The 25,192-nt window shown below is 40.8% G+C and overlaps 1 protein-coding gene across 2 annotated transcripts; it reads right to left on the bottom strand.

Moving 5' to 3' along the window:
* Window positions 1–2,886: 2,886 nt before the first annotated feature.
* LOC106576321 (synaptotagmin-10) lies at window positions 2,887–24,348 on the bottom strand. Of its 2 annotated transcripts, none has more exons than XM_045699931.1 (7): window positions 24,069–24,348; window positions 21,859–22,264; window positions 17,238–17,799; window positions 12,521–12,641; window positions 9,505–9,676; window positions 8,432–8,591; window positions 2,887–7,604 (listed from the first exon to the last, which is right to left on the bottom strand). In XM_045699931.1, the coding sequence occupies exons 1-7, from the start codon at window positions 24,250–24,252 to the stop codon at window positions 7,533–7,535; spliced, it is 1,677 nt and encodes a 558-aa protein (XP_045555887.1). In that variant the 5' UTR covers window positions 24,253–24,348; the 3' UTR covers window positions 2,887–7,532. The 2 variants fall into 2 exon arrangements, with proteins under 2 accessions (XP_045555887.1, XP_045555888.1); XM_045699932.1 differs by having other exon boundaries at window positions 8,462–8,591.
* Window positions 24,349–25,192: the final 844 nt, after the last annotated feature.

Here is a 25,192-nt window from a genome sequence, read left to right as displayed (position 1 = left end):
CCCCAAACAAATTATCCATCAGAACAACAATCTCCGCTGAACTGACAATGGTACTCATTTCAAGTGGAGTGAAAAAAAGTGGCAAAAATAATGGAAAATTCACGTTTTTAACATGGTGAAATTCCATTTCGAAAGCCACGTCACTTTGATTTTAGTCTCTGCATTGTTAGCGTGAAATCATTCCAATGCGCAGTGCCTTGCAATGTTCTCTTCTCAAGGCTGATTACACCCTTATCTCAAATGAAAGAGGCAAAAAAGAAACTGAACTACTGACAGATCAACAGAGCTGTGAATAGCATGGGCTCTCTTTCCAACTGAACAATTAGAGATGTTGATGCGGGGATTTGTCTGTGCCTCTGTTTGTTTAAAACGTTTAATTCATTTTTACATTTCAGATTCGGAGTATATATTTTCCAGCTCATAAAAGTAGAGTTAATGTGAAATTGTATTGTAAGCTAACTGTATTTTGTTACACATACTAAACAGTTTCCTTGATAAGTGAATGTGTGTAGCCCTTTCCTGCAGTCAGTGACCAAAAGTGCCATCTTTGGCCTCATGGGTGGAATGTTAATATTTTTCAAAATTCCATCATTAATAAAGATTATATAAAAAAAAAAAATAAAAGCAGGTGTTTCTATGTCAAACAGTTTTGTTAAATGTCAGTCTTCTGTGATGTATATTAAGTGTAATATTGGGATGCAAACTCAACATTGAATATATCTCAACTATATATCTGACATGGTACAGGTGTCTTCTTTTTTTAAGTCCATAACCATGTGTGTGAGGTCTATACTTCTGTTTCAAAGTAGATTTGTTTAAGACTACCAAGAAACACTCTGTGTGACCCTGATTTAGCCCACTGCAGTAAAAGGTTCACTGTGTGACCAGATCCTTATTTCCTGCTCTCGTTTGTCTCTTACTCTGCTGCTCTAGACGTGTCCAGGTGTGTATCCCCGCATCCCTAGCATGTGTCTGATGTACCTCCATACAGACAGGTCTTTATTTATTTCCTGGCTGTCTCAGACACCGCCCTTCCAGATGGCTCTTTTATATTCACCTAGTGATAAAGGGAACGGCAGCTCCGCCATCCAGATCAAAGTGCACTTAAATACCCAACTTGCTTTGTCGCACTTTGAGGTTTCTTTTTTTTAGTTGAGGGGAGCCGAGGGGCGGAAGCATCTGAGACACATTCAGAGCTCCCTGTCCTTTGAGCTGGCAGTGTGCTGTTCTGTCTGAAGTCGGAGACTGAGGTGCTGAACATGTGAATGTTATGATATTCTCATCCTTACTGGAACTTGGTGTCAAAATTGAACCTGTTGCGTACAACAATAAGCGTGTTGTAGCAATGAAATGAAACAGTTATTGTCATTGAAGCCATCAAATCTGGTGACAGACGGAAAGACAGGCTTCCATAGAGACAGACAAAAAGATAGGTAAGGTACAGTGTGTGTACAAAAGACAATGATTCACGACATACCCCTCATCACAGAGCAAACCTAATGAGCCCTTAAATATGAGAGCTGTTTAACGGAGCCTGACCTCACCCCAGCCAATCTTGGACTCCATCTCCCATCATCACACCTGTAATTGCGCCATGGCTCCTTCACTCGTCCCTCCATCTTCAATATTTGAATATCCAAGGGGGGCAAATGATATGTGTGAGCACCGAGAGGCCCATTACTGAAGCGGCTCCATAAAGGAGGGCCGAAATCAACCTCTTACCCATGGTGAGCACAACAGCACTGTCTGCCACACACAGACAACACCATCAATTACTGAAATGAGGACATCTGCCACCGTTGCAAGAAGGGACACTGCAAAAATTCCAAAGTAAACATCACCAGACAAAAGTTCTCTGTCCCTGACAATCTGTTCAACTCTTAAATGTTTTTGTACATTGCTTTACACATCGTACTGATACATTATTAGAGGACATTGGTTAGACAGGTCATTTAGAGTGTGAAGCTGCTGAGTATATGCGCTTATCAGTGCAGTGCTGGTTGCCAATTTTTATCTGGCACTAAATTCGGTATCCAGCGCACATAGTATGGGTTGCATAAACCGGATATGTTGTGACTAGGGAATATATGTTGAACATTTACTGTCTACCATTCAGAGATTGTGTGTTGTGCTGGGACCTTTTCACAATATCATACCTCATTTTGGCACTAGATAATGTGCATCCCAATAACATCTCCTTTTTCCTGAAGTGTTCACTACTTCCCACAAACCTAAAAATATTGGATTGGTGGCGGAAGATATTATTGGGACACACCAACAGAGCTGCAGAGATATCCACTCTGCAGGGTTACATAACGGAGACATGTATTATAGGGGAATTGAAGTCATTATTCTTAAACAGGCACAAAAAAATGCACTTATCTTTCATACTGTAGCACAGGGGTATGAAACTCACCCTACGAGGTCCGGAACCTGCTGGTTTTCTGTTCTACCTGATAATGAATTGCCCCACCTGATATGCCAATGAAAGGGGAACAATGAAAACAAGCAGTGGAACTGACTTTGAGGTCCAGAGTTAAATTTAAGGGCTAAAGTGAATTCAGGGGGGGTAGCCCGACCGGGACTCTTACCCGGGTTCAGCGACTGTCAAGCCAACACCTTAACCATTACACCAAGCTGTCCGAATCTATATGAGGTCGCCAAGTGTTTGGTTAAGGTCATTACAGTACGTATCCATTGTTAGGTCATTCTTTCACCAAATTGTGTTTTCTGTAAGGGCAGTCTCACTATACTTATGGGACATGTTGTGCTTGGCTGAGTCATTTCCTAAAGGAGGCTACTGAGTGATTCATGCATCCACCACACAGTCAATCAAATACACCCACACATTTTTCAGCACAGAAAATGTCTGACAGCAGTAATTCATAAGATTATGATGTGTTCTTTGTTTATTTATTTAAAATACATATGAAACAGTAAAGTAAAATTATATTTCAAATGTTTACTGCAAATTGTTACAAAAGTTATCACAAACTGTACATTTCATGACAAATAGTTGCAATTGCTGTTGTTGTTTAATATACTATTGATGTTAGCATTATGCACACAATCTCAGCTAAAAAGCGCTAAATTCCTAAGCATGGAGTGTCCCGAAAAAGTAGTGGGTTGCCTTAGATATGCTTACAATATGAGAAATCATTCCACAATTGATACGGAATGTGTATAAAGTCACCCAAAAACACAAGCTTGAGCTGTACAAATGATCACCAAACGATCCATATAAATACACAGTAACATTTTAATTTTAACATGTTTTCAACAACAAATGTTCTTAGAAGTAAACTTTAGATATATACAAGTATTCGCATTGTGAGGTCTATGTACAAATGTAAACGTAAAATATTAGCAATATAAAATACTATTTTATATAATATATTCATGAAACTTTAATCTTTGATATTCTTATACTACTTGAATATATTGACTCGCATGCTACAAGTACAAATACTTATGGTTTTTATATTGGGGCCAGCCTGGGAACAGAAGCATTATTATTTTAATGTGCAACATAAAGTTAACAGTACACAGCCTTAGTATTTTCTATGTTTATATTAGAGATAGGTCGTTCGCGAACTAGCGGCTCTTTTTGGTGAACGTCAGGAACCTGAATCGCATTTGTGAAAGAGCCATTCATTTGCCTCCCTGATTGTATACTGCTACTGCTGCTTTATGAGCTGTAAACTATGATTATCTGCAGTAACAAATAGGTTGTGAGGACAAAGCCTTATTCTGGTCCACGCTCAATTCTAAATTTAATTTTGTTAGAAATTATTTTTTTTTACTCACATTTCACAATCTGAGAAAACAGTATGCAACTTTCTAGCCTTTACATTAGATTTGTAAACATATTTTTCATACATTTTTAAGCACTACTGAATGAAGAGCCATTTAGGAGCCAAATGAACATTCTTCAATGTGAATGGAGCCAAGAGTTTCGGCTCACTGAAAAGACTCAGATATGCCCGTCACTATTTCATATTATTACTCACATGTGCAACTGAAATTCATTCTAGTAATGTTTTCAGATTGAGTACTAAACTCAATATCATAAGGCTTTATATCATAAGGCTTTACATAAAGTGATTGCAGAAGACACAATTACAATTGGAATCTGGGGCTAGGCCATATGCATTTACAATGGACTGCTTGTAAAGAAAAATGTACTCAAATTAAACAAATCGAGAGCTTCGGACTATAAGGTTCTATCTGCATTTTAGTAAAAATGTAGTTATTGACATAGCCTTGTTCTGTTCAATTCCTATATAGTACTCGAAATACCCCAATTCATGTTGTTAAGTTCAAAAGAATTCAAGATCAAAATTGCTGATACCATTCAAACCAATGAGGGTTCAGAACTTTAAAACCAATTCTCAGAATCATCTTTTTGCAGATATAACCTTATAGTGATTGATGGAAGTTTGTTACGGAACAAAGGAAACACCTTTTTTGTCTCCACAACTAGAACAAATTACTCTTCGAAATATACATATTAATTTGTCAGAGACAATTTTAATAATCTTTTTTTTTTTTTTGCTATTTGAAATCATATTTGGCACATGTGAAATACACATCAAAGATTATATTTTTAAGAAAAAAGGAAAGCCATTAGCTTAAAAAAATAAATTACCTTGCTTCAAACCCATCACAAATGAGTTTGAGCTCATTTGCATGGTTTTACTTTTCCGGATTAATTAGTAGAATGCATTTCAGCAATCTTATAAAGATCTCTATCCATTCCAGTAACAGATAAAATGTTGGGCAAAGTCTCAGAGAAAAATGTCCTTGGACACTGAAATGTTCTTAAGAAGTGACTTGAGGTCAGACATGCTTTTCTGAGTGTATTGAGTTCTGAAGGAAGCAAATTACGTTGAGTGAGATTTAAATGCTTCTAATCTTTAATGTAGCAGCTGTGGGAACATTTTTGCAATTAAAATGTGTATCAATAAATAAGAAAACTTTTTGTTTATACAGTGCCTTCAGAAAGTATTTATACCCTTTGACTAATTCCACATTTTGTTGTGTTACAGCCTGAGTGAAAACATTAGACATTCTTGCAAATTTACACCCAATCAATACAAAGATACAGGCTTGAATGAAAACTCCACGCAAAAATCTGTTGGCCAGCAAGTAGGAGGGTTTTCAGCAGTCAAATTAAATGTATTCAGCATGCGCAAGGGAACCATGCCTGCAAAGCCGATTACGCACCTTCATAAGGTAAGTCTGAATACTAACTACTGAGATGTGCATAGGAAAGCTGTGTGTAAGAAAGACATAATTTTCTAAGTCGGAATCGGGCCCATAGAGACTTACCCAGAAAGACTCACAGCTGTAAATTGCTGCCAAAGGTGATTCTAACATGTATTGATTTAGGTGGTTAAATACTTATCTAATCAAGATGTTAGTGTTTTACATTTCTTTTTTTACAAATCTTATCATTTTTCTTCTACTTTGACAGAGTATTTTGTTAAGATCGTTAGCAAAAAATGACAATTAAATCCATCTTAATTCTACTTTGTAACACAACAAAATGTAGAAACAAATCAAGGGGTGTGAATACATTCTGAAGGCACTGTACTTTTCAACAGTTTGTTGCTTCAATGCTTGTCTCACTTCCATCTCTCACAAGAGAGTTGAAAACACTATGCTACATTGTGTGGCTACTGTTGCTCTAATCTCAATTAATCCAGATTAAGTTCTTGGGGGAGACGTGTTATTACAATTTCTAACGCGACTTGCGAAGTCTACACCCTCGTAAACGGAAACTCTCACCATCTTTGCCCAATCCTGATACATCCAAATGACCAGTGATGAGAAACCCAAGTACCTAAACTACTCTGCTTGTTAGTCGACACATCCCATAGCCCCGAACAGATTTATGGTACCATTTATGTTATGTAGTCTATCCACGAGAGAATACTGCTGCTCACCACATATTGCACTCTTGTTGACCCTATGATAAGTGCATCTGCAACCCACTTGTTAAATGGCGAGATATGCACCATGTTCTTTCAATAAATGGGATCAATTGGCATTCATTAGTGATGTGCCACTGGCAAATTACTGTATGCTCTGGGATTGGACATTCACCCAGCCCTTTGAGTTGATAGGTTATCTGTGTTCCCTGTGGCTACGCCCAGGGCACAGCTGACTGGCTTGTCTACTGTATGTCTATGTTGATATGTGGTCTTAGAATCAAGCCTAGCCCTTTAGTATCACATCATCCCAAATGAAAATGGTGATTTGAAAACTCACCAAATAACTGTGAGAGGAGCAGAATGCCTTGGGCAAATGTATCAACCAAAAAGTGTTGAAGTATGTTACAAGGTTTAGTTCAACGTTTAGTTCTCTTATTGCCCACTGGTAGTATTGTGGTAATAACTTGCTATTCAGGAAGCAAATACAATGCCATTGGAATGTGAGGAGGATGAAATCTCCATTTTGCAAAGCTATTATCTGATATGATGCCTTTCGGACCCAAGTGCCTCTCACAATGTACAATGGAAATAATATTCTTGAGGTAAAATCAATTCTTTTCACAGCTCTATACTGTATAGCTTGCACAGGACAGAAAACAGAATTCTGATAATTCAACTGTTTACTCTGAGGAGTACACCATTGGTTGATTAATGCCATAGTACGAACCAAGATGAATTTTCCACTCCAGTCAAGCAATATAATACAGTAAATGGTATGTGATAAAGGTTACTGAAGCAATGAAACAAATTAGAGAATTCATCATGAATAACACTATTCAAGACAAACTTTGGAAATTTGTAAATTCACATTAAATGTAAAATGTCGTGATTCCACAAACAAGGCATTCTCATGTGTGGTCCATAACCGCATTTCAAAATCAGGCCATAATGTAGAATGTTTTTAAAGGCCCAATGCAGTCATTTTTATATCAATATCAAATCATTTCTGGGAAACAAATAAGTACCTTACTGTAATAGATTTCCATTAAAATTGATTAAAATGGCTTTTTAGATAAATACTATTTCTCAAGCAATAATTTTGCGAGGACTGTCTGGGAGTGGTCTGAGTGGGGAGGGGAAAACTGAAAACTATCTGTTATTGGCAGAGAGGTTTGGGACTCTCTTTGTCATTGGTTCTAACCAAATGTATTGTATTTTCAACCAGCAACTCTCAGGAATTTTGATCACACTTTTACAGTGTTAGTTTCATCAGCTGTTGTACAATGATACAAAACACAGGGAAAAAAATCTAATTTTGACTGCACTGGGCCTTTAACTGAAAAGTAGGCTAACCCTTCCTGCAAGACAAATTCATTGCCAATGTTGTTTGTGTCATAACTCTGTAATGTAGAGTCCTGATTGATGATGATTAATGCAATAGGCCTATACGATTAAACTCAACCTATAATGCTGTCATCTGAATGAATCGAACCTTGGCACAGGACATTTCTGTCTTTAACTGACATAATTGTGGTTACTAGAGCTGTACACATCTTGTTAATCTGCTATCAGGTCATATGGTTCCATTCGTGTTTCCTATGGAGTTTGTGGAGGTTTGGGGGAAGGACAAGACCCCTGGCTCTCAAAGCTTGTCGCTCTTCCTGGCCACTGTGGACAAAACAGACGATTAACAAGGGTTCATTCAACAAGAGTTGGCTAGGTCTCCAAAGATGCTATTGCTTTGTGTTTAAATATCAATTTTCTAAAGTACCCGGATTCAAGAAAGCATTAACAATAGATTTTTATCCTTCAGGTATTCACGATTTAGAGGAGGGCCATGTTATAGGCTGAGTATTCCTCCAATTCTTGTTTCTTTGATCAAGCTAAATAGAATGACACGGCTCTTTGTTGAATGCACAACCACAAGGTGAAGTCTTTCCCCTATGCATTCGATGCTTCTAAATTCAACTACTCGTCAGTCAATAAGGATTTCTCCGGATAATAAAGATTGGAATGTTTCATGCATTTTTCAAGGATATCGTCTTGTGTTCATAGATCGTTTATAGATTGTGCTATTAAAACTCACATTCTCTACTACTCCTGAAGAGCAAGGAAAAGGGATGGCCCACCACTATAATATGTGGTTCCCAGTTATGGGAACACACCGTAAAAATCAAGCTAGTGCCCCCATCCAACCATCCTGGGTGGATATCAGGGCACCAACTCTCCAATGACTTTAAATGCTTCTAGTTCAAACTAGCCCTTAAGTTTCTAGAATCAAATTGGTCTTTGTTCTAGTACAGACAACATCCTTGCATCTTTGTCATGCTGCACTATTACACATCTCTGTTGAAATTGACAGGGTTATTTCCCCAAGCTCTATGATTGGCTGCAAGACCTCTGGCTTTATCTGCTTTCTCAGAAAACCTGAGTGATGCAGCAAAGCATTGTGGGAGCTCTGGAAAGTCCTGCAATTGACTTGTACCTCCTCTTACTTTGAGGGAAAAAAACGAACAGTCCTCTACCTCTCCCAGGGCATGCCAGTGAGTAATGGGTTTGCGTGGGTAGGCCAGCATCTCGTTCCAGTGGTACCTCCCCAGGCCTTCAGCATCTGGCCCCGTCCGACACACACCTATCACCTCGTTGTGGCCCACCCTGTGGGCATTATGCAAACACACACACACACACACACAAACATGCAATATCTTGAGTGCACAAAATATATATGACACCTAAAAGCTGAGTGCTAGTTTGATGAAATAATTCTGATCCTAGGTTTGGTAATTACAGTGAATTATGTGGCTCCTGAGCATTCTGGTAAGTGGTCATGATTATATTGTATAGCGGCGCTTGCAGGATTTGAGTGAAAAGTTCTGTTGATGAAGTTCACCTGAGTTCAAGTTCACCTCAAAGTTAGAACATTACTCATTCCACCTTTGATGTAAATGTAAAAAAAAACGAGTACTTGTTCGTTGACTATATACACTGAGTATACCAAACATTAAGAACACCTTAACATTGAGCTGCACCCCCCCTCTCTTTTGCACTCAGAACAGCCTCAATTTGATGGGGCATGGACTCTACAAGGTGTCAAAAGCATTCCACAGGGATGCTGGCCCATGTTGACTGCAATAAGTCTCACAGTTGTGTCAAGTTGGCTGGTGGACCATTCTTGATACACACAGGAAACTGTGAAAGACCCAGCAGCGTTGCAGTTCTTAACACAAACTGGTGCGCCTGGAACCTACTACCATACCCTGTTCAAATGCACTTAAATCTTTCACCTTCTAAATGGCACACATCCATGTCTCAATTGTCTCAAGCCTTAACAATCCTTCTTTAACCTGTCTCCTCCCCTTCATCTACACTGATTGAAGTGGATTTAACAAGTGACATCAAATAAGAGATCATAGCTTTCACCTGGATTCACCTGGTCAGTCTATGTGATGGAAAGAGCAGGTGTTCTTAATGTTTTATATACTCAGTGTACGTGTGTACTGTACAAGCATGCTTATGACCACTATATGTGTTGAATTGTGGGTGTTGTATTTAGTGTGGTGTCACTCACCGATCATAGTCCATCACCATGATGGACAGGCTGACCTGTTCCACGTTCTCTGGGGGGATGTCAAAGATGATGGCCTCATTGTACACCGGGTTCAGTGTGCTTTTCTTGGTGGTGGTTTTCCGCTTCTTCAGCCTCCGTCCGTCACAGAGCAGGGAAACCTTTACATAGGGATCTGTGTGCCACAAATAACATCTCCATGAAGTCAGTCATGTAGATTGCAGGTAATGGCAACCAGTGGCGTGTATTCAAATCAAATCAAATGTATTTATATAGCCCTTCTTACATCATCTGATATATCAAAGTGCTGTACAGAAACCCAGCCTAAAACCCCAAACAGCAAGTAATGCAGGTGTAGAAGCACGGTGGCTAGGAAAAACTCCCTAGAAAGGCCACCTGGAGAGGAACCAGGCTATGAGGGGTGGCCAGTCCTCTTCTGGCTGTGCCGGGTGGAGATTGTAACAGAACATGGCCAAGATGTTCAAATGTTCATAGATGACCAGCATGGTCAAATAATTCATGGATGCCCATGGGAAGCCACGCTTCCCAAAATATTTGACCAATAAAAATTTTAAATATATCAATCATTTATCTTTCGTCTCTCTCTGTTTCATCATTTTCCATCAATTTGCAAGTTGTTGAATCTCACTGGAGAAATCATCAGAGATAGGAAAACAGCATCCCTCTGTCTCAGTATGTGTAGCCCATGTATCTGATGCTGTCTGGACCAAAAGAGTATAACATGTTGCCGCCGTAGCATTTGATTGATGCCAGCAAGCATTTGGCCTCCCTTGATAACATTGAGCTCAACTGTGGGTTGTCCTGGTGCAGAAAAACACCCCCCAAGGGAGGCCAGTTTGGATTTGGCTTCAGACCAGTCAAATCACTTCCTAAGCAAAACGTTATTTTCAGAAAAACGTGTCTGTTTCTGGTTTGCTTGTGTTGATATCCTGCAGTAGCTAGCTTGCTAAATCATCTCTTTCCTAAATCATGGATCGAGATGGGGATTTGGACTCTGTACAGGCCAATGATTATGAAGGCGATTCTGATCTAACTATAAATGAATATGTTGTGCCACTGGCCTGAGACGATTGAAGTTCAATATGTAGCCTAGTAGGCTCAGGTTAACTAGCTAGCTAACTTAGCTGGTTCATTGTTGCCAATGCTAGGAAGTTAGGCTAGCAGGCATTTTAGCTAGGTAGCCTATGACAACAAAAATATCAAGTGTATTGTATGACAGAGCCATAGACCAATTTGCCAACATGAAAGAGAGGAGGATGGCATTGGAGTTAGGGTTGCATATTTTCTCTGTATTTTACAAATGTTCCATCCTGAGAATAAACGTTCCATCCTTGGGCGGTAAATCTCAGTAACCGGGTTCCTGCCATTCAACCCTAATTGGCGTTCAACTAGTCTACAAGTAGGGTGAGTCAAAATGTTTTGTTTAACTTGCGCACACATGCACATACACACAGACAGACAGAAATCAATACCATGGACTGCCACATGATATTTAGCAACATTGATTGGACTAAAGTGTTTTTGAGATCTTTAAGTTTGTTTTCAGTATATTAAACTAAGCATATATAGCCTTGTTGATTGGATGATGTTTAAATGTTTAAGTGTAAATGGTGCCGGAATAGCAGAAGCAGTGCTCCTGTTGTCTTTGTGCTGACTTGTGGGTAACTCTGTGGTTCTAAATCAGTAGTTGTTCATAACTGTCAAAAAAATGTAATTGCTTGATCATGCTGCAGGTGATATAATTGTTTGTTACATTAAATATTTGCTGTGTGGACTTCACCGGACAGATGTTGTTCTCCCGTTTTATGATGAAACGAATGTATGTGTAGTTGAATTTATTCCGCCACTGTGTGACTGGTGTCTTTTTGTTGTCAGGGCCTTATTATATATCATGGTGGCGTATGAACAAATGGGTTATAGAGCAAACAACGCAATTATCACAACATAGGTTGTAATATGGCTTTTTTACTGGCTTGGGTTGCTCAGTGATTTTACCCACGCACAGCTACTGATGGCAACATTGAATTATTCAGTTTGGCTAAATCCAGTGATCTTTTTTTGACACGGTAAGTCAAATGTATCTTCTATTACGACTTCACCACAAACAGTGAAAACACATGAAAGAAGTATCTCCCAGACTACACTTATCTAAGGCACAGCATGTTGCCTGACGTAACTATGCCTTTTGATTCTTTGCTTGCTCTTTTAGAGCTTAACGGTTTATTATATATATATATATATTTTATTTTAATTTTTTTTATTTTTTTTATTGAATATCCAAAACATACAATATACTTGCAGTGAAGCCACTCAACAACTTCATCACACCAGTCATCCAACAGACTCCGATTCAGAGCGACACACAGAGGCAACCAGGGTCAACGCCCTGCTCAAGGGCACGTCGACAGATCTCCCACAGCGGCAACAAAAAAAACGGGGACGCGAATCCTCCAAGATCCCCCCCATAGTTCCCCATAACTGTCCCTCAACCATCCGAGACCCCTCCACAGAAAAAATAATAATAATAAATAATAAAAAATCAAATGAATTCCATTCCCCACCCCCAAGAACCCCCCAATGCACCAACAACCAAGATAATGAACTAAAGAGAAAAAAGGAAAACACAGAAGAAAACAGAAAACAACAACGCAGAAAAAGGACATCAAGGACAACTAAAATCATAACAGCAAGGCCAACTGTATACGTTTGAGTGCTTGTCTGTTTACATATGTGTATCCCCGTGCATGTGTGTATTTGAATGAGTGTGTGAATATGCATGTGTACAAACACCTGCACAGCATCAGCCTCAGGCAAATCGGCATTAGCTGTAAAAACTCTGCCCCTCAGTGTCATTCAAACGTACTTTTTATTATGTTTTATTTTTACTTTATCTTTCACCATCATTTACAGTTGTCCCTCATTGTTATTCAGAGAACCATCATGTTTTAAGGCCCAGCCTAAATGGCTGTCAGTTTTGTATTGTTGTTGTTGTTGTTACCTGAGGAGCCAGTGACGTCCATGGCTTTGAGGTTCCGGCACTTGATGACGGTCAGGGTCATCCGTCCTGCTGTGGGCAGGTAGCATAGAGAGTACATGATCTCCCCTAGATCCACACTCTCCTGGAGAAAGACAAGGAGAACACTGCATCAAGGAAAGGGCACTGTTGCTGTAGAATAACTCTTTTAGGAAAGCAATTAGCGCAAGTTGCTTTAAACAAAGTATGAACACCCAGAGGTGTCCTCAAAACTGAGAGAGAACATTTTCATCACGAAACTAGAACAAATCCAATCTGTAAGCATTACCAACAGAGGGAATGTGTATTCAAAATGGTCGCCCTCTGCTAGTGATTCGCAGGATGTGCAAAGATACAAGTAAAAGGAGGATTGTGATTGGTCACATTCAAGGTTTTAAAGCGCTACCACTTCTAAATATTTTGCTGTGCTAATTTTAATTTGGGAGCACCAGTGCTCCTAGAAAATAATCTGCCAGATAATAATTGCTGTAATGATTAGGCTTCGCTGTTCCGCTGCTTCCGAGTGTCCTAGAGATGTGTGACCGTGTTGATTGCACCATTACTCCAGAGAAAACTGCTTGTCTCTAGCCCAAACCGTTTAAAAGTTGTGACCCGTATTACCGATGCTACATTTTGTTCGTTCTATTGCGCATTGGCGATGCAGCTCCATTGGCGGGCCGCATTTTAAACGATGCTCAGATGTTGCATGCATCAACCAATGGTTGCGTGCCACGTTGTCGAATGTGCAGTCGGGCACCAGATTACTATAACATAATGATGTGGTAAACTGATACGTAAAATAGCTATCCAGGCATTGAATGATCTGGCATGCGTTGGCAACACCTGGGCAGATGAACGCGCCCCATGTTGTGGGCCGTTCTTAAACTACTCACAGGCCGTTAACACCGTGTTCAGTCATGTTACCTCATTAGCTAGCTAGCTAACAACCTGGTAACTTTACCAATATATCCAAACATTTGGGGCCACAGAAAGAATGGAAAAGGGTTAGCTTCTTCAGGAGATCAATGATCATAGCAATAAATGAATGACAGATATACAAGTCATCAGTGAAAGTCACTGACATTAAAGAGCATCTCCATAGGAAAAAGTGCTTTTTACACAATGTAGAAACCTAATATTCTACAAATGACTTGTATTTGTATCAACATTTTAGCCTTGATCATAAAGAGATGTATTTCCATAGTTACATATTAGTTTGTAGGGTACAATATGTGCTTCAAAAGTAGTTAGAATTCAAATAGGCTCATTAAAGGCTGTGACTCAATAAATTTTTTAATCATATTTTCTGCTACTCTAAATTTGAATGTGGTGCTCCTATCTTTTTAAGATGCAAGGACCAAGATTTTTTTATTTAGAGCCCTGGTTACATTGCCTCTATGACAATGTCTCTGTATAAAATGGACCATAACTTTAAAACTAATGTTTGTATTTTTCAATATTCATAAATGTATGTAAATTATTATTATTGTTAAATCAAAATACTACTCATATTACAGAGAAAGTTGTAAAGCTTCATATGACACCAATTTGAGCTTTGTAGCGAAAACAGATGAAACTCTATGGAGTCCTAAAGGAGGCCTTGGTAAGGCCAAGATGTCACAAATGTTCCAACTTCAATGACTTATTTCTCATTTATGCTTTAGGATACAACAAAGAACCAATTCTATGGATTACATTTCATGAAAATCCCCAAAGTCATGGTCTTTTTTGGTTCTAGTGTCGTGAGGAATCACCTCAATACAATGTGTTTATGGATCAGTTTAGACTGGAGCACTACTGTAGTCTGAGCAAACAGCATCAGATGGACTGACTTGAAAGAGAAGAACATTACTTGATGTACTGACACGGTGTGCTTGTATTGATACCTAATCGGAGTCAATAAAAAGTCCCCTAAGGTGGCACTCCAGAGATAAGATTTGATTGGCCAACCAGAGTACACAGAGGACTGACTGGGAGGCATCTCACTAGAGCACTGATGTTTGTATAGTGTGTTTACATACACTCTTAGAAAAAAGGGTTCCAAAAGGGTTCTTTGGCTGGCCCCATAGGAGAACCCTTATTGGTTCCTGGTCGAACCCTTTTTGGTTCTCGGTAAAACTCTTTTGGGTTTCATGTAAAACTCTCCGGGGAAAGGGTTCTACATATAACCCAATAGGGTTCTACCCGGAACAAAAAAGGGTTCTACCTGGTACAAAAATGGTTCTTCAAAGGGTTCTTCTATGGGGACAGCCAAATAAATATTTTAGGTAGATAGCACCTTTTTTTTCTAAGACTGTAGTTAGAAATAGATCTGTGTGATCTTGCAGAATGTCACCATATAAAAATACACTTAGAATAAGGGTTGCATAAGAGTTGCTCTCCATGGACAGAATCCTTACTTGAGATACGTTTGTGCAGTCTTCCAATGTCATCGATGTATTGACATGCAGGAGTTTCACAATAACAATGTAACGTGAAACAGAGGATGCCTTCCCAGCCCTAGTTCTGCACATCAAAACAGAGTGTCAATACCCCCCCAGACCGCCATCCACGGTGTGTTCCAAAGCACCCCCACCCACCTAACCACTGTGGGCTCCAACTGCCTTTGTGTCCCCTACTGTCAGTCTCAGCACGGACACCCACACAAACAGCTGCAAGGCGGGAAAAACCTCTATGTCTCATCAAACCGTGACCCTCATAGGGTGTCGGGGTCACCCTCCTCATAGGCAGGTCACAGGTTGTTTTAGGCATTGACACCCCTCCTATTTCCTTGCCTGGTTTCTACCCATGCAATTGACACAAAAGGTCACATGCATAAAAAGTCATCAATCTAGCCCAGGGAAATAGGTTTTGAAATACAATACATAATAATCTTCAGCTGAATGTGAGGCATGGCTAGTGCATATTAATGTCATTTGTTGTGACAAATTACTTCTGCAATTTTGCTTCCACATTAAATTGAAAATTGCTTGAAGTGTAAATACACAGAGGGTTTTTCGAATTAGGCTAACCTCTGAATTTCCTGTGTTTTTTCTGTTTATATGTAGTTGCATACAAATTCTTTTGTAAATTCAAGCAAGGAGGTAACACAAAGTACACACTACTTTGGTACACCAGAGCACGACATGATCAATTTATTGTTGTCAGACAGTGACGAGTAAAGTCACCGTAAATGATCATCTCCAAATACATTCCATAAAGGAAGACACTTTTAAAAGGACTCTCATTAATGTAAATTAAAAAAGGTGGAATGAAACACTGTCAAAATAAAATGTATGGCAAACTGCATTTGCTATGAGTCCTTATCCATTCAAACATCCTTATCCTCATTCCCCTCTGTTGGTCGGCAGTTCAGGCAATGTAATTGCCCAGAGACATAAACTAAATCAACGCAGGAAGGTGAGATAAAATGATCCCAAGATAGACATAAATAACAACCAAACACCAGACAAAATATATGTCTAACCATCAACAACAACATAGGGAGAAAATAGATCTTTGAATATTTACAATAATTGCTCAATTTTTCTTCTATGTTGTAGGCAATCTTGAAAGAAGTCTCACATTATATTCAATAGCCCAGCTCAATTGTAGCTCTTATATTCAACACTATCAACCACAGTCAAAGTAGCAGTAAACTTGATGTCTGTATGGATGCTCAAGCTTTTGAAAGTGTAATTTCCTGGCAGCACACAGTAAACATTATGTAACACTTAAAAACTTCCTGGAGACAAACATCACATTGAGGTAAACACCATGGCTGTTGACATGGGATAATTGCATTAATGTCCAGCCAGTCCCCCTCCAATGGCTTAAAACTCAGTCTTCTTTAAACCCACCTAAACCTGCCTGTATTATGTGAAAGAAACTGGTGTTACTTTGTTGACCAGAGTCAAATAGTACCTGTAGAGGTTAGGGCTCAATTGTGCTCTTGATGATTCATCTGAAATCCACAGTGCACTTTCTTTCAAGTTGATCCACTCTTGTTCAGATTTCTACTGTATACCGTTCAGAGATCAACTGATTAATTAACCATTAATCCATCTCTATGACCATCAGACACAATAAATACCACCCAAACACACAATAATATTCATAAACAGAAGCTGTTGAGTAAACAAACTGTGATAAAGCTACCGAGGCGTAAGAAGTGTGTGGGCTCAGATAAAACTGCACTATCATACCCAAGTATGTCAGTGAAGGGATAAAGGTGAGGAACAAAGGAGAATTGTGCCCATGGCTATATTTAAGTCTACAGTGTGTACTTCAGTTTTCGGAGGTGTTGTGTGGGTGCATGGATTCTAAATTCACTGCTCCTGGCAATGAGGTTATACAACACATGCAATTTACCAGTCATGTAATACAGTGCTGATGATTCCAGGACTTAAAACCTTATCCAATCAAATAATTCACAGAGACTTGAAAATGTCAAGTGTTTCCTTAAATAAGTCAGATCATGTGCAGTGCACGACCCCATCAGAAACTATGCAAATGTTAACTACGGCAGACTGACCACAGCTCCACCCTGACATCTACTCCACCATCATTGACATTTTGAGTCATTTAGCGGAGGCTCTTATCCAGAGCAACTTACAGTTACGACTTACAGAGCGATCAGTTGTTGAGATCACTGATCTCCACACATACTGATATCCTCAATGTACAACACCTATCTCAGCTAACTGAGGCCCAGCCCACTCACCGTGGTCGCAGCGTGAATGTCCTTCCACACCACTGCTTCCCTCGAGAGGTCGGAGAGCTCAAAGAGGTTGTCCACCACCACCTCACCAATCATGTCATGGCTGGTGAAGCGGTCAAAGTCGTAGACACTGAAGTGCAGTTTGCGGTTGCACAGCTGGTCGTACTCCACCGGGAAGCAGAAGGCCTCGTCGAACGTGGGGTTGAGCGTCTTGCGGTGGACACGCGTCTGGAACTTCTTCTGCCTCTCTGGCAGCAGGTAGATCTTGACGTAAGGGTCGGAGGTGCCAGTGAAGTCCTTGGCCGGCAGTTCCAGGGCCTTGAGGATCGTGACCACCAGCGCCTGTTCCTCGTAGTCGTAGAGCAGGGAGAAGCTCAGCTTACCGCACGTCTCCACCGGCTCCTGGGTCCCGTCCTCGGAGTCCACAGACTTCTGCTTGTAGAGCTCGGGCTTGATGCGGCCGATGCTAACGGTGGACGACTGGCGGATGGGGAGCGTGTCCATGCTGAAGTCCACACTTGTCACGTTCATCTGGCGAGGCAGATGGCGGCGGAATGAATTGTGCCTGTTGAAAAAGGAGATTAGTCATCTACGGTTCCTGGTACCTTTCAATACGCAGGTTTCCATTGACCCAGGGTTATTAGACAAAAGCAATGTCGCAACAACAACAAAACATTGAGACGTGTAATGGAAACGGCAGCTATAGGTGAAATGTACTAAAGATTGACAACATTTTGATCTGTTTGACAGGGGTGGCTTCCGTTCTTTTTTCTTGTTGAAACTAGTTTACTATTCTTCATAAGTGTTTTTACAATTCCTTGCTTCTTCTTGTAGTTCTAGTATTACTGTTGGTAGGAAAATGTTTGTTGTGATTTTCTTTAACACTTTAATGTTGTTAATCCATTCTCTCAGCATTAACGAGAAAGATGTTACTGGCTTTGGGTTTAAAGTGATGGAGTTACTTTATGATTGAACTCTTACGAAGCTCAGAAGCTACGTGACTGAGTGAGTTGTTTTTCACAGGACTTCTTTTGGAAATAACATTACCTGGGATACCTTGAGCCCAGTTCCATGTACTGATAATGACTTATATACTTTGAGCAAACCACTGTTCTGTACTTCTCCTGGTTGTCACCTAGCAACTGATAACCCCTGCCCCCCCTACTGACGCCAATAAGAAGATCACATTAATCCGACACAGTTAGTATTGGTACAAATTATACAAATCTGGGAAACACAACACATATGGGATATGAAAAAAAAACATCACATTATATTCAAACCTCATATGAAGAGGTGCCTTGCATGTTCTAGCAAAATTTCTGGGACATAATAAGACACAATGTTCTTTGTGAAGGATACTTTGGGAGTCCTACTATTTCAGACAAGGGACATCAATTTACAACCTCCCATGATTCCTACATTCAGCGAACAGCATTCAAGAGGATGAATAGTATACACTGGAAGAGGTGATAATGGAGGAGGCCGGCAGATTTCATCCACATATTCCTACCTGTTGTGTCAGCCCTGACCCAGAATCAGTTTTAGCAGGCCTGCCATCCCAACTCCAGTAAAGACATTCTCTCTTTCTCTATCTCTCCATACATACGCTTCTTCTCCAGAGCCACATTCATTATTTTCTTCCATAAGATAACCAATTTTCTGTCCTCCACTTTCTCAATCTTAACAGATCAGGGATGGGCCCTCAGTCTCAATGCTCACATTGAACCTGTGTGCTCAATTGGTAGAGCATGGCACTTGCAATGCCAGGGCTGTGGGTTTGATTTCCATGGGGACTAGTATGAGGAAAAGTACAAGAATGTGTACATTCACTACTTTAAGTTGTTCTGGATAAGAGCATCTGCTAAATGTTTTTTTATTTAACTAGGCAAGTCAGTTAAGAACCAGTTCTTATTTACAATCAAGGCCTATACCAGCCAAACCCTAACGACGCCCTATGCGATTCCCAATCATGGCCAGTTGTGATACAGCCTGGAATCGAACCAGGGTCTGTAGTGACGCCTCTAGCACTGAGATGCAGTGCCTTAGACCGCTGTACCACTCAGGAGCCCCCAAAATATGGCACTTCTCGCATGTGTCAGAGATCTGTTTCCGCCGGTAAAAAAAGGAACCAATGAAAATGTCAAAATCGTCATCTCTCGTAGGGAGGTAAGTTGTACAGTAATAAAACATCATGACCAATCCCCAGTCTCATACCACCTGGCGCTGTGCATGGATGTAACATATGATGATGTGACGTATTGATATATACTGCTCTGTAGCATTTCATCAGAGATTGGTGGAGGAATGTCTGAAAATCACAATTAGAGTAGACCAGTACATTCTGAACAAGACTCTCTCTCTCTCTGACTTTGCCCTTGCCCTTGGACTTTCCTTTGTTTAGAATGTGTCTGCACAATGCATGAGCAGTGAATACTGATGTAGCTGTTGGAGAGGATCGATGTTAACAGAATGTATCTGTTGCTCTTCTCCATGGTAATCACCCGCTCTTCAAGTCACATGGTTGCAAAGCCTCATAGTTTTGCCCTGAAGGCCAGAGTGACACCAAGCGTCTCCTCCCACCTCGTCTCGCATTAATACGTTGTCCACGCCTCCTAAAATGTATGCATTCATGCAGTGTATCAATCATCAAATTATTCCTAATTACTTGGGTGTACTATAGATGTAGTCCTTACTTGTGTCGTGATGATTTGTATTGAAAATTATAGGTTCGTGCTTCAGATTCAGCCGGACTGATACATGTATATTTAGATATTCGTAGCCCTTTCCTGCAGTCAAATGACCTAGTGGTGTCACGGTCGCTGTCTTCAAACTCCCTATCGTAAATAAGCCAAGGCGCAGCGTGCATGGAATTCCACATCCTTTAATGAAGTGAAACCAAAAAACAATACAGAAGGAAACGTGACGTTCTGGGCTGCTCACCGGCAGCTATGCAAAAACTAGATCCCACAATCACAGGTGGGAAAAGGGCTGCCTAAGTATGATCCCCAATCAGAGACAACGATAGACAGCTCTCTCTGATTGGGGACCATACCCGGCCAAACAAAGAAATAAGAAAACTAGATTGCCCACCCAAATCACACCCTGACCTGACCAAATAGACAAATAGAAAGGCTCTCTACGGTCAGGGTGTGACAAGTGGCCTTTATGGGTGGAATGTTATTCATGTTTTTCATAATTTCCTAATTAATAAACTTTTTTTTTTAAAACAGCTGAAAATCTGGTGTCTCCATGTCAAACAGTTTTGTTATGTTTCAGTCTTCTGTGATGTATATTAAGTGTAATATTAGGATTCAAACTCAACATTGAATACATCTCAACTCTATATCTGACATGGTACAGGTGTCTTCTTTTTTTAAGTCCATAACCATGTGTGTGAGGTGTATACTTTTATTTCAAGTTAGATTTGTATAAGACTACCAAAAAACACTATCTGTGTCCCTGATTTAGCCCACTGCAGTAAAAGGTTTTTAAGTGTCTTACTCTGAGAGCACTGGGAAACATACTTTCAAGAGATAAACAGTAACATGATGATAGACCTGCCATCAACCTTACTGATCATACTTTTCAATCATATACAACAAGTCCTCTCCTTCTTTGAATCTTTCCTTGTGTTCTTTTTTTCCCCTAGATGAAAAGCTTGCAAGAGCATCTGGGGGAGATTCAACTCAAAAAGTGATGAGAGACACTATTTAATTAGCCCTTTCTGCCCCCTTCGTCAGTGTGTAATTCATGAAAAGAGCCAGGCTCGATAAATTGCATCAACGTTCCTAATGACAAACTAAAGCAAGTGTCAATAATGGCTTCCTGCAGGAGATGGAGTGCAGCTGCTCAGTGGGTCTCAGTAGGACGAGCGCCTCGCAGCATGTCAGTTCTCAACCTGCGGCGGCGCTAATTACAGACGCGCTCGTTTAAACACAGATCCCGAAAACAAAGAGAAGAGCAGCTGATTGTTTCATTACCGGGGTCGCTTACCGCTGTTGCCATGGCAGCGTGACTCACGCCCGCCCAACACAAGACGTGGCCTGGGGTGATTACAGGGTTTGTGTGTGTGTGAGGAGCAAGGGGGCGTGCTGTCACCCCGTTGACAAGCACCATGGGAGATGTTCCTTCAGGTCATCTACTGAGCGTCCAGTTTAAGGTCATTAATCACAAATTCTCCTGAACTGTCTTATTGACATTTGTCATGGCTATACTTGATGTGTACGGTTCAAGTGTCATCATTTGTCACTTGTTTGAAAGCATCATGTACATAACCTTCACTCACAGGAGGTTGGTGGCACCTTAATTGGGGAGGACGGGCTCGTGGTAATGGCTGAAGCGGGATAAGTGGAATGGTATCAAATACATCAAACACATGGAAACCATGTGTTTGATGCCATTCAATTTGCTCAGTTCCAGCCATTAGTATGAGCCATCCTCTCCTGAGCAGCCTCCACTGCCTTTGCTATATGTGTGCACAGCTCTGTGCCTGCATATGATATAACATAACACATAAATCCTTGGAACCAGTGCCACCAAAAATGTATACCAACAGAATGTTGAGACCTAGAGACAGGAAAGTGACTGGGATACTACTCTGGGAGAGGTCCAATAATGTTACCTGGAGGACGAGGTGGGGTCGGTGGTCTGCCTCTGAATCTTGGCCTGCTGGCCCAGCCTCTCCCTGAGAGCCGTCTGCACCTCGGCCGGGATGTCCGGGGATGTCTGGCTGATCTTCATGGCTGCCTCTAGCAGCTTCACGGAGCTGCAACGCCCGTTCACCTTCACCACTGGCACAGGCTTCTTCTCCTCCTCCATTGGTGCCACCTTTTGGAGGGGTGTGACGGGCTGGGGGGGCGGCGGAGGTGCCTCGGGGAGCCCCACCCGGGGGCCATTGTCGACGTGGGACGATAGGGCCTTGCTCCTCCAGATGGGCCAGCACAGCTTCCAAAAGACAAAGAGAGAGACTACCAACAGGGCGAGTCCACAGAAACCCACGACCACAGCAAGGAGACTGATAGAGATGTCTACGAGCGACCACAGAGATCAACAGTGACAGATAGAGGGAGAGAGAGGACGGGCAAGCGATGGACGGAGCGTGATAGACAAACATGCAAGAGAAAAAAAAGAGAAGAGAGAAAGCAAGCTGTAAAAGAGGAGGCTGCAAATGCCCTTGTTTGGTAAAGATCAGAGGAAGTTAGAAAGTCATACAGCTTCATTCCAAGACATTCACATGGACAGGACAGAGAAATACCTCTTCATGGCCATATTTGATCAAGTTGACAATTCAACTTTCGGAAACCACAATACCCTTCCTCTGCAACTATATAATAATGGTTCAAGGCTTTATGCACAAACCAAGATCTACCACAGGCTATTATAAAATGCATTATGCATTCCATTGTGTGCATGCTACACAATTGTATGGTTTCTTATAAATAAAGCTGGACAGTATACGCCTGTGTGGGGATTGCAATGTGCAGGAGATATGTTCTTTCTCACTGATATTGCACTGCATGATGTCATGTTCTTAGCTGTGTTCTGTCTCCGTGTTATTCTCTCTCCTGTTGCTCATTCACTCTCACAAGGACACCTATGCTTTGTGGTGCACCATCTCAAAGCCATAGCCTAGATGAAAACAAGATCCCAGATCTATAGGCAACAATCAGTCCCACTTTATATGAAGTGGCACTAAAAACATCTATTTATTTTTCAGACGAATAACTTTAACAGGTATGCTAGACTGCTGAGATTTACAATTCATTTAAGTTTGTTTGCAAATGTAAATGTAGTTATGGAAATTACACAAGCAGGTAGGCCGAGGCAGTTATCACTTCATCAAGTAATATAATACATTGTGTAACTGCGTTGTAATTATCAAGGATTTAACTCCATTTAGTTTAGAAGAGCAAAAATCTACTGCAATAAATGCAATCTAGCAGACTGACCGACCAATTGAATTTCCATCTGTTAGGCTTTACTCAAAATCAGAGACATTATTGCACCAGAAACAACGCTGCTACAGTCTTATGCAACTCACATCAACCAAGAGGGAATAATGGCATGCTGTTATGAAACGACCAAAACAAAATAGATTTAGAATGTAGAACTGTTTCAACATCTTATCCAAGCCTTAACATACAATTAAAAAGGCACTAATGAGTAGGCCACAATATAACTTTCACCAAATCAATGAGAGAGACATTATAAAGCAAATAAATGGGTTCATTTGACAGAAGGGGATCTATGTTTAGAACATGAACTGGTAGCCAACAGTATGACTCATTTCAGACATGCCGGTCAGTTGGCGCATGGTGGAGTGAATGAATGCAAGATCACTGAGGACACGTCTCCTCTTCCAACAAGCTATCAGTCTCACACAATCAGACTATCACACCATCAGATTGCACACGCCAGAACCAAGCACAATGACATGGAACAACGAGCGTACACTGATGCTGCAACAGGTGCAGTCTTTTCCCTTCGCAGACACAGATGTTTCACCTGTTGAGCGTAGCTCAAAGCGACATGAGGACACAGCACAAACTCTCCATGATTATTTAACATTTTAAACATGTTTTTCCCCTACAAGTTACGCTAGTCCTATACTTAGTCGCGCATCTTATATGATTATATCGCAGCGCTTCAAGGGAAAAGTTGAGTCAGCTGAAGTTTAACTTACAACGCATTTTAATGTTTCAACTCATCATTCTCACACAACCTTGTGCAGCAGGTTGACGCCAGAGAAACCAAAATATAGGGATGCAAGCTTTAAGGAGAGGGAGAGGAAGAAAACGTTGCTTTTGACCTATTTACCTGCGCTCCCTTTACCTGGTATGTTGCTCTCCAAGGGAAATATAGCCGAGCATTTCTCCCCATCTACATGCCCCGCTAGACAGAGCTCCGTAACGATCTGAAGGGCCCTTTGGCACAAGCTGATGTCCTCCGTTCGGACACTCATGTCTCTCCTGTTAAGCCATTGCACGCTGGAGGAGCCGGGAGGGCGGTGATTCATTTGGCCACCTTGCGCGCCGCTGAGTGCAGCCTCTCCGCGCCAAAGATCAGAGCGCACGAGGCGTCCACATCCATATCCACTGCGCAATGCCGGGACTGACTTCCAGCGCGCTTCTTGTGTTTGAACAAAAGATTCTTCAGCACTTAGCGTCAACAAGCCACTGTCCAATAGGAATGAAGCACCGGTTAAGCAAGACCCTAGTGTTGGAATTACACACTATTGCGCTGACAAATAGCTTATTTGACCTCCTTAGATTTGGACTAATACCAGTGAAGCTTGACATTACTTCTGTGAATGCCCACAATTTCAATCAGAAGCCTAAGATTTACTATAATGACATCTACAAATACTATTTTAAATGATAAACCTTGGTTGAATGACAAACATTAGGTTCCTCAACCTACATTATACTACTCTTTTTTTTGAAAGGACAAATATTCATTTCAGAAACACTTATGTCATGTTAATATCAACCTAATACCAGAATCTTAATTAGCCAGCTGAATTACCAAAAGAGCCCACAGATATTGAAAGGGCAAAGTAAGAACAGTATCAACAAAATAGTCACAGGGGACAACAAATTGAAATCCAATATGCCAGTACCAGTACAGATCAACATTTTAAATATGTGAATTACATATGCAGTTTCACAGCCGCAGAGCCATGAAAAGGTAGTTTTTTTCATGAATATTATTATCTTTTGGAGGCGGTGGGGCGGTTTTCACTTAATAATGAATTTATGCAGTTGCTAAAGTAGGATCCTTTGCCACGAATCCATAAAGCAACACAATGACAGCTCATGACCAGGAGGTAAGGTGCCACTCAGGCAACAGCAGACAGTCTCCTAGACAACAGGACACTTTACATTTTTAAATTTTAGTCATTTAGTAGACGCTCTTATCCAGAGCGACTTACAGTAGTGAATGCATACATTTCATAC

Source organism: Salmo salar, chromosome ssa17, assembly GCF_905237065.1.
Source record: "Salmo salar chromosome ssa17, Ssal_v3.1, whole genome shotgun sequence".
In the NCBI taxonomy this organism is placed as follows: Eukaryota; Metazoa; Chordata; class Actinopteri; order Salmoniformes; family Salmonidae; genus Salmo; species Salmo salar.
This window is presented reverse-complemented; position numbering and strand designations above follow the sequence as displayed.

Bases quoted from the DNA above. Each gene is read 5' to 3' on its own strand.
- LOC106576321 (XM_045699931.1), bottom strand. From the start codon at position 24,252: ATGAATCACCGCCCTCCCGGCTCCTCCAGCGTGCAATGGCTTAACAGG. The intron at 17,800-21,858 runs GTAACATTATTG...CTTTTTCAACAG, and splicing joins GACCCCACCTCGTCCTCCAG to GCACAATTCATTCCGCCGCC. The intron at 9,677-12,520 runs GTAACAACAACA...TGTGGCACACAG, and splicing joins GGACGTCACTGGCTCCTCAG to ATCCCTATGTAAAGGTTTCC.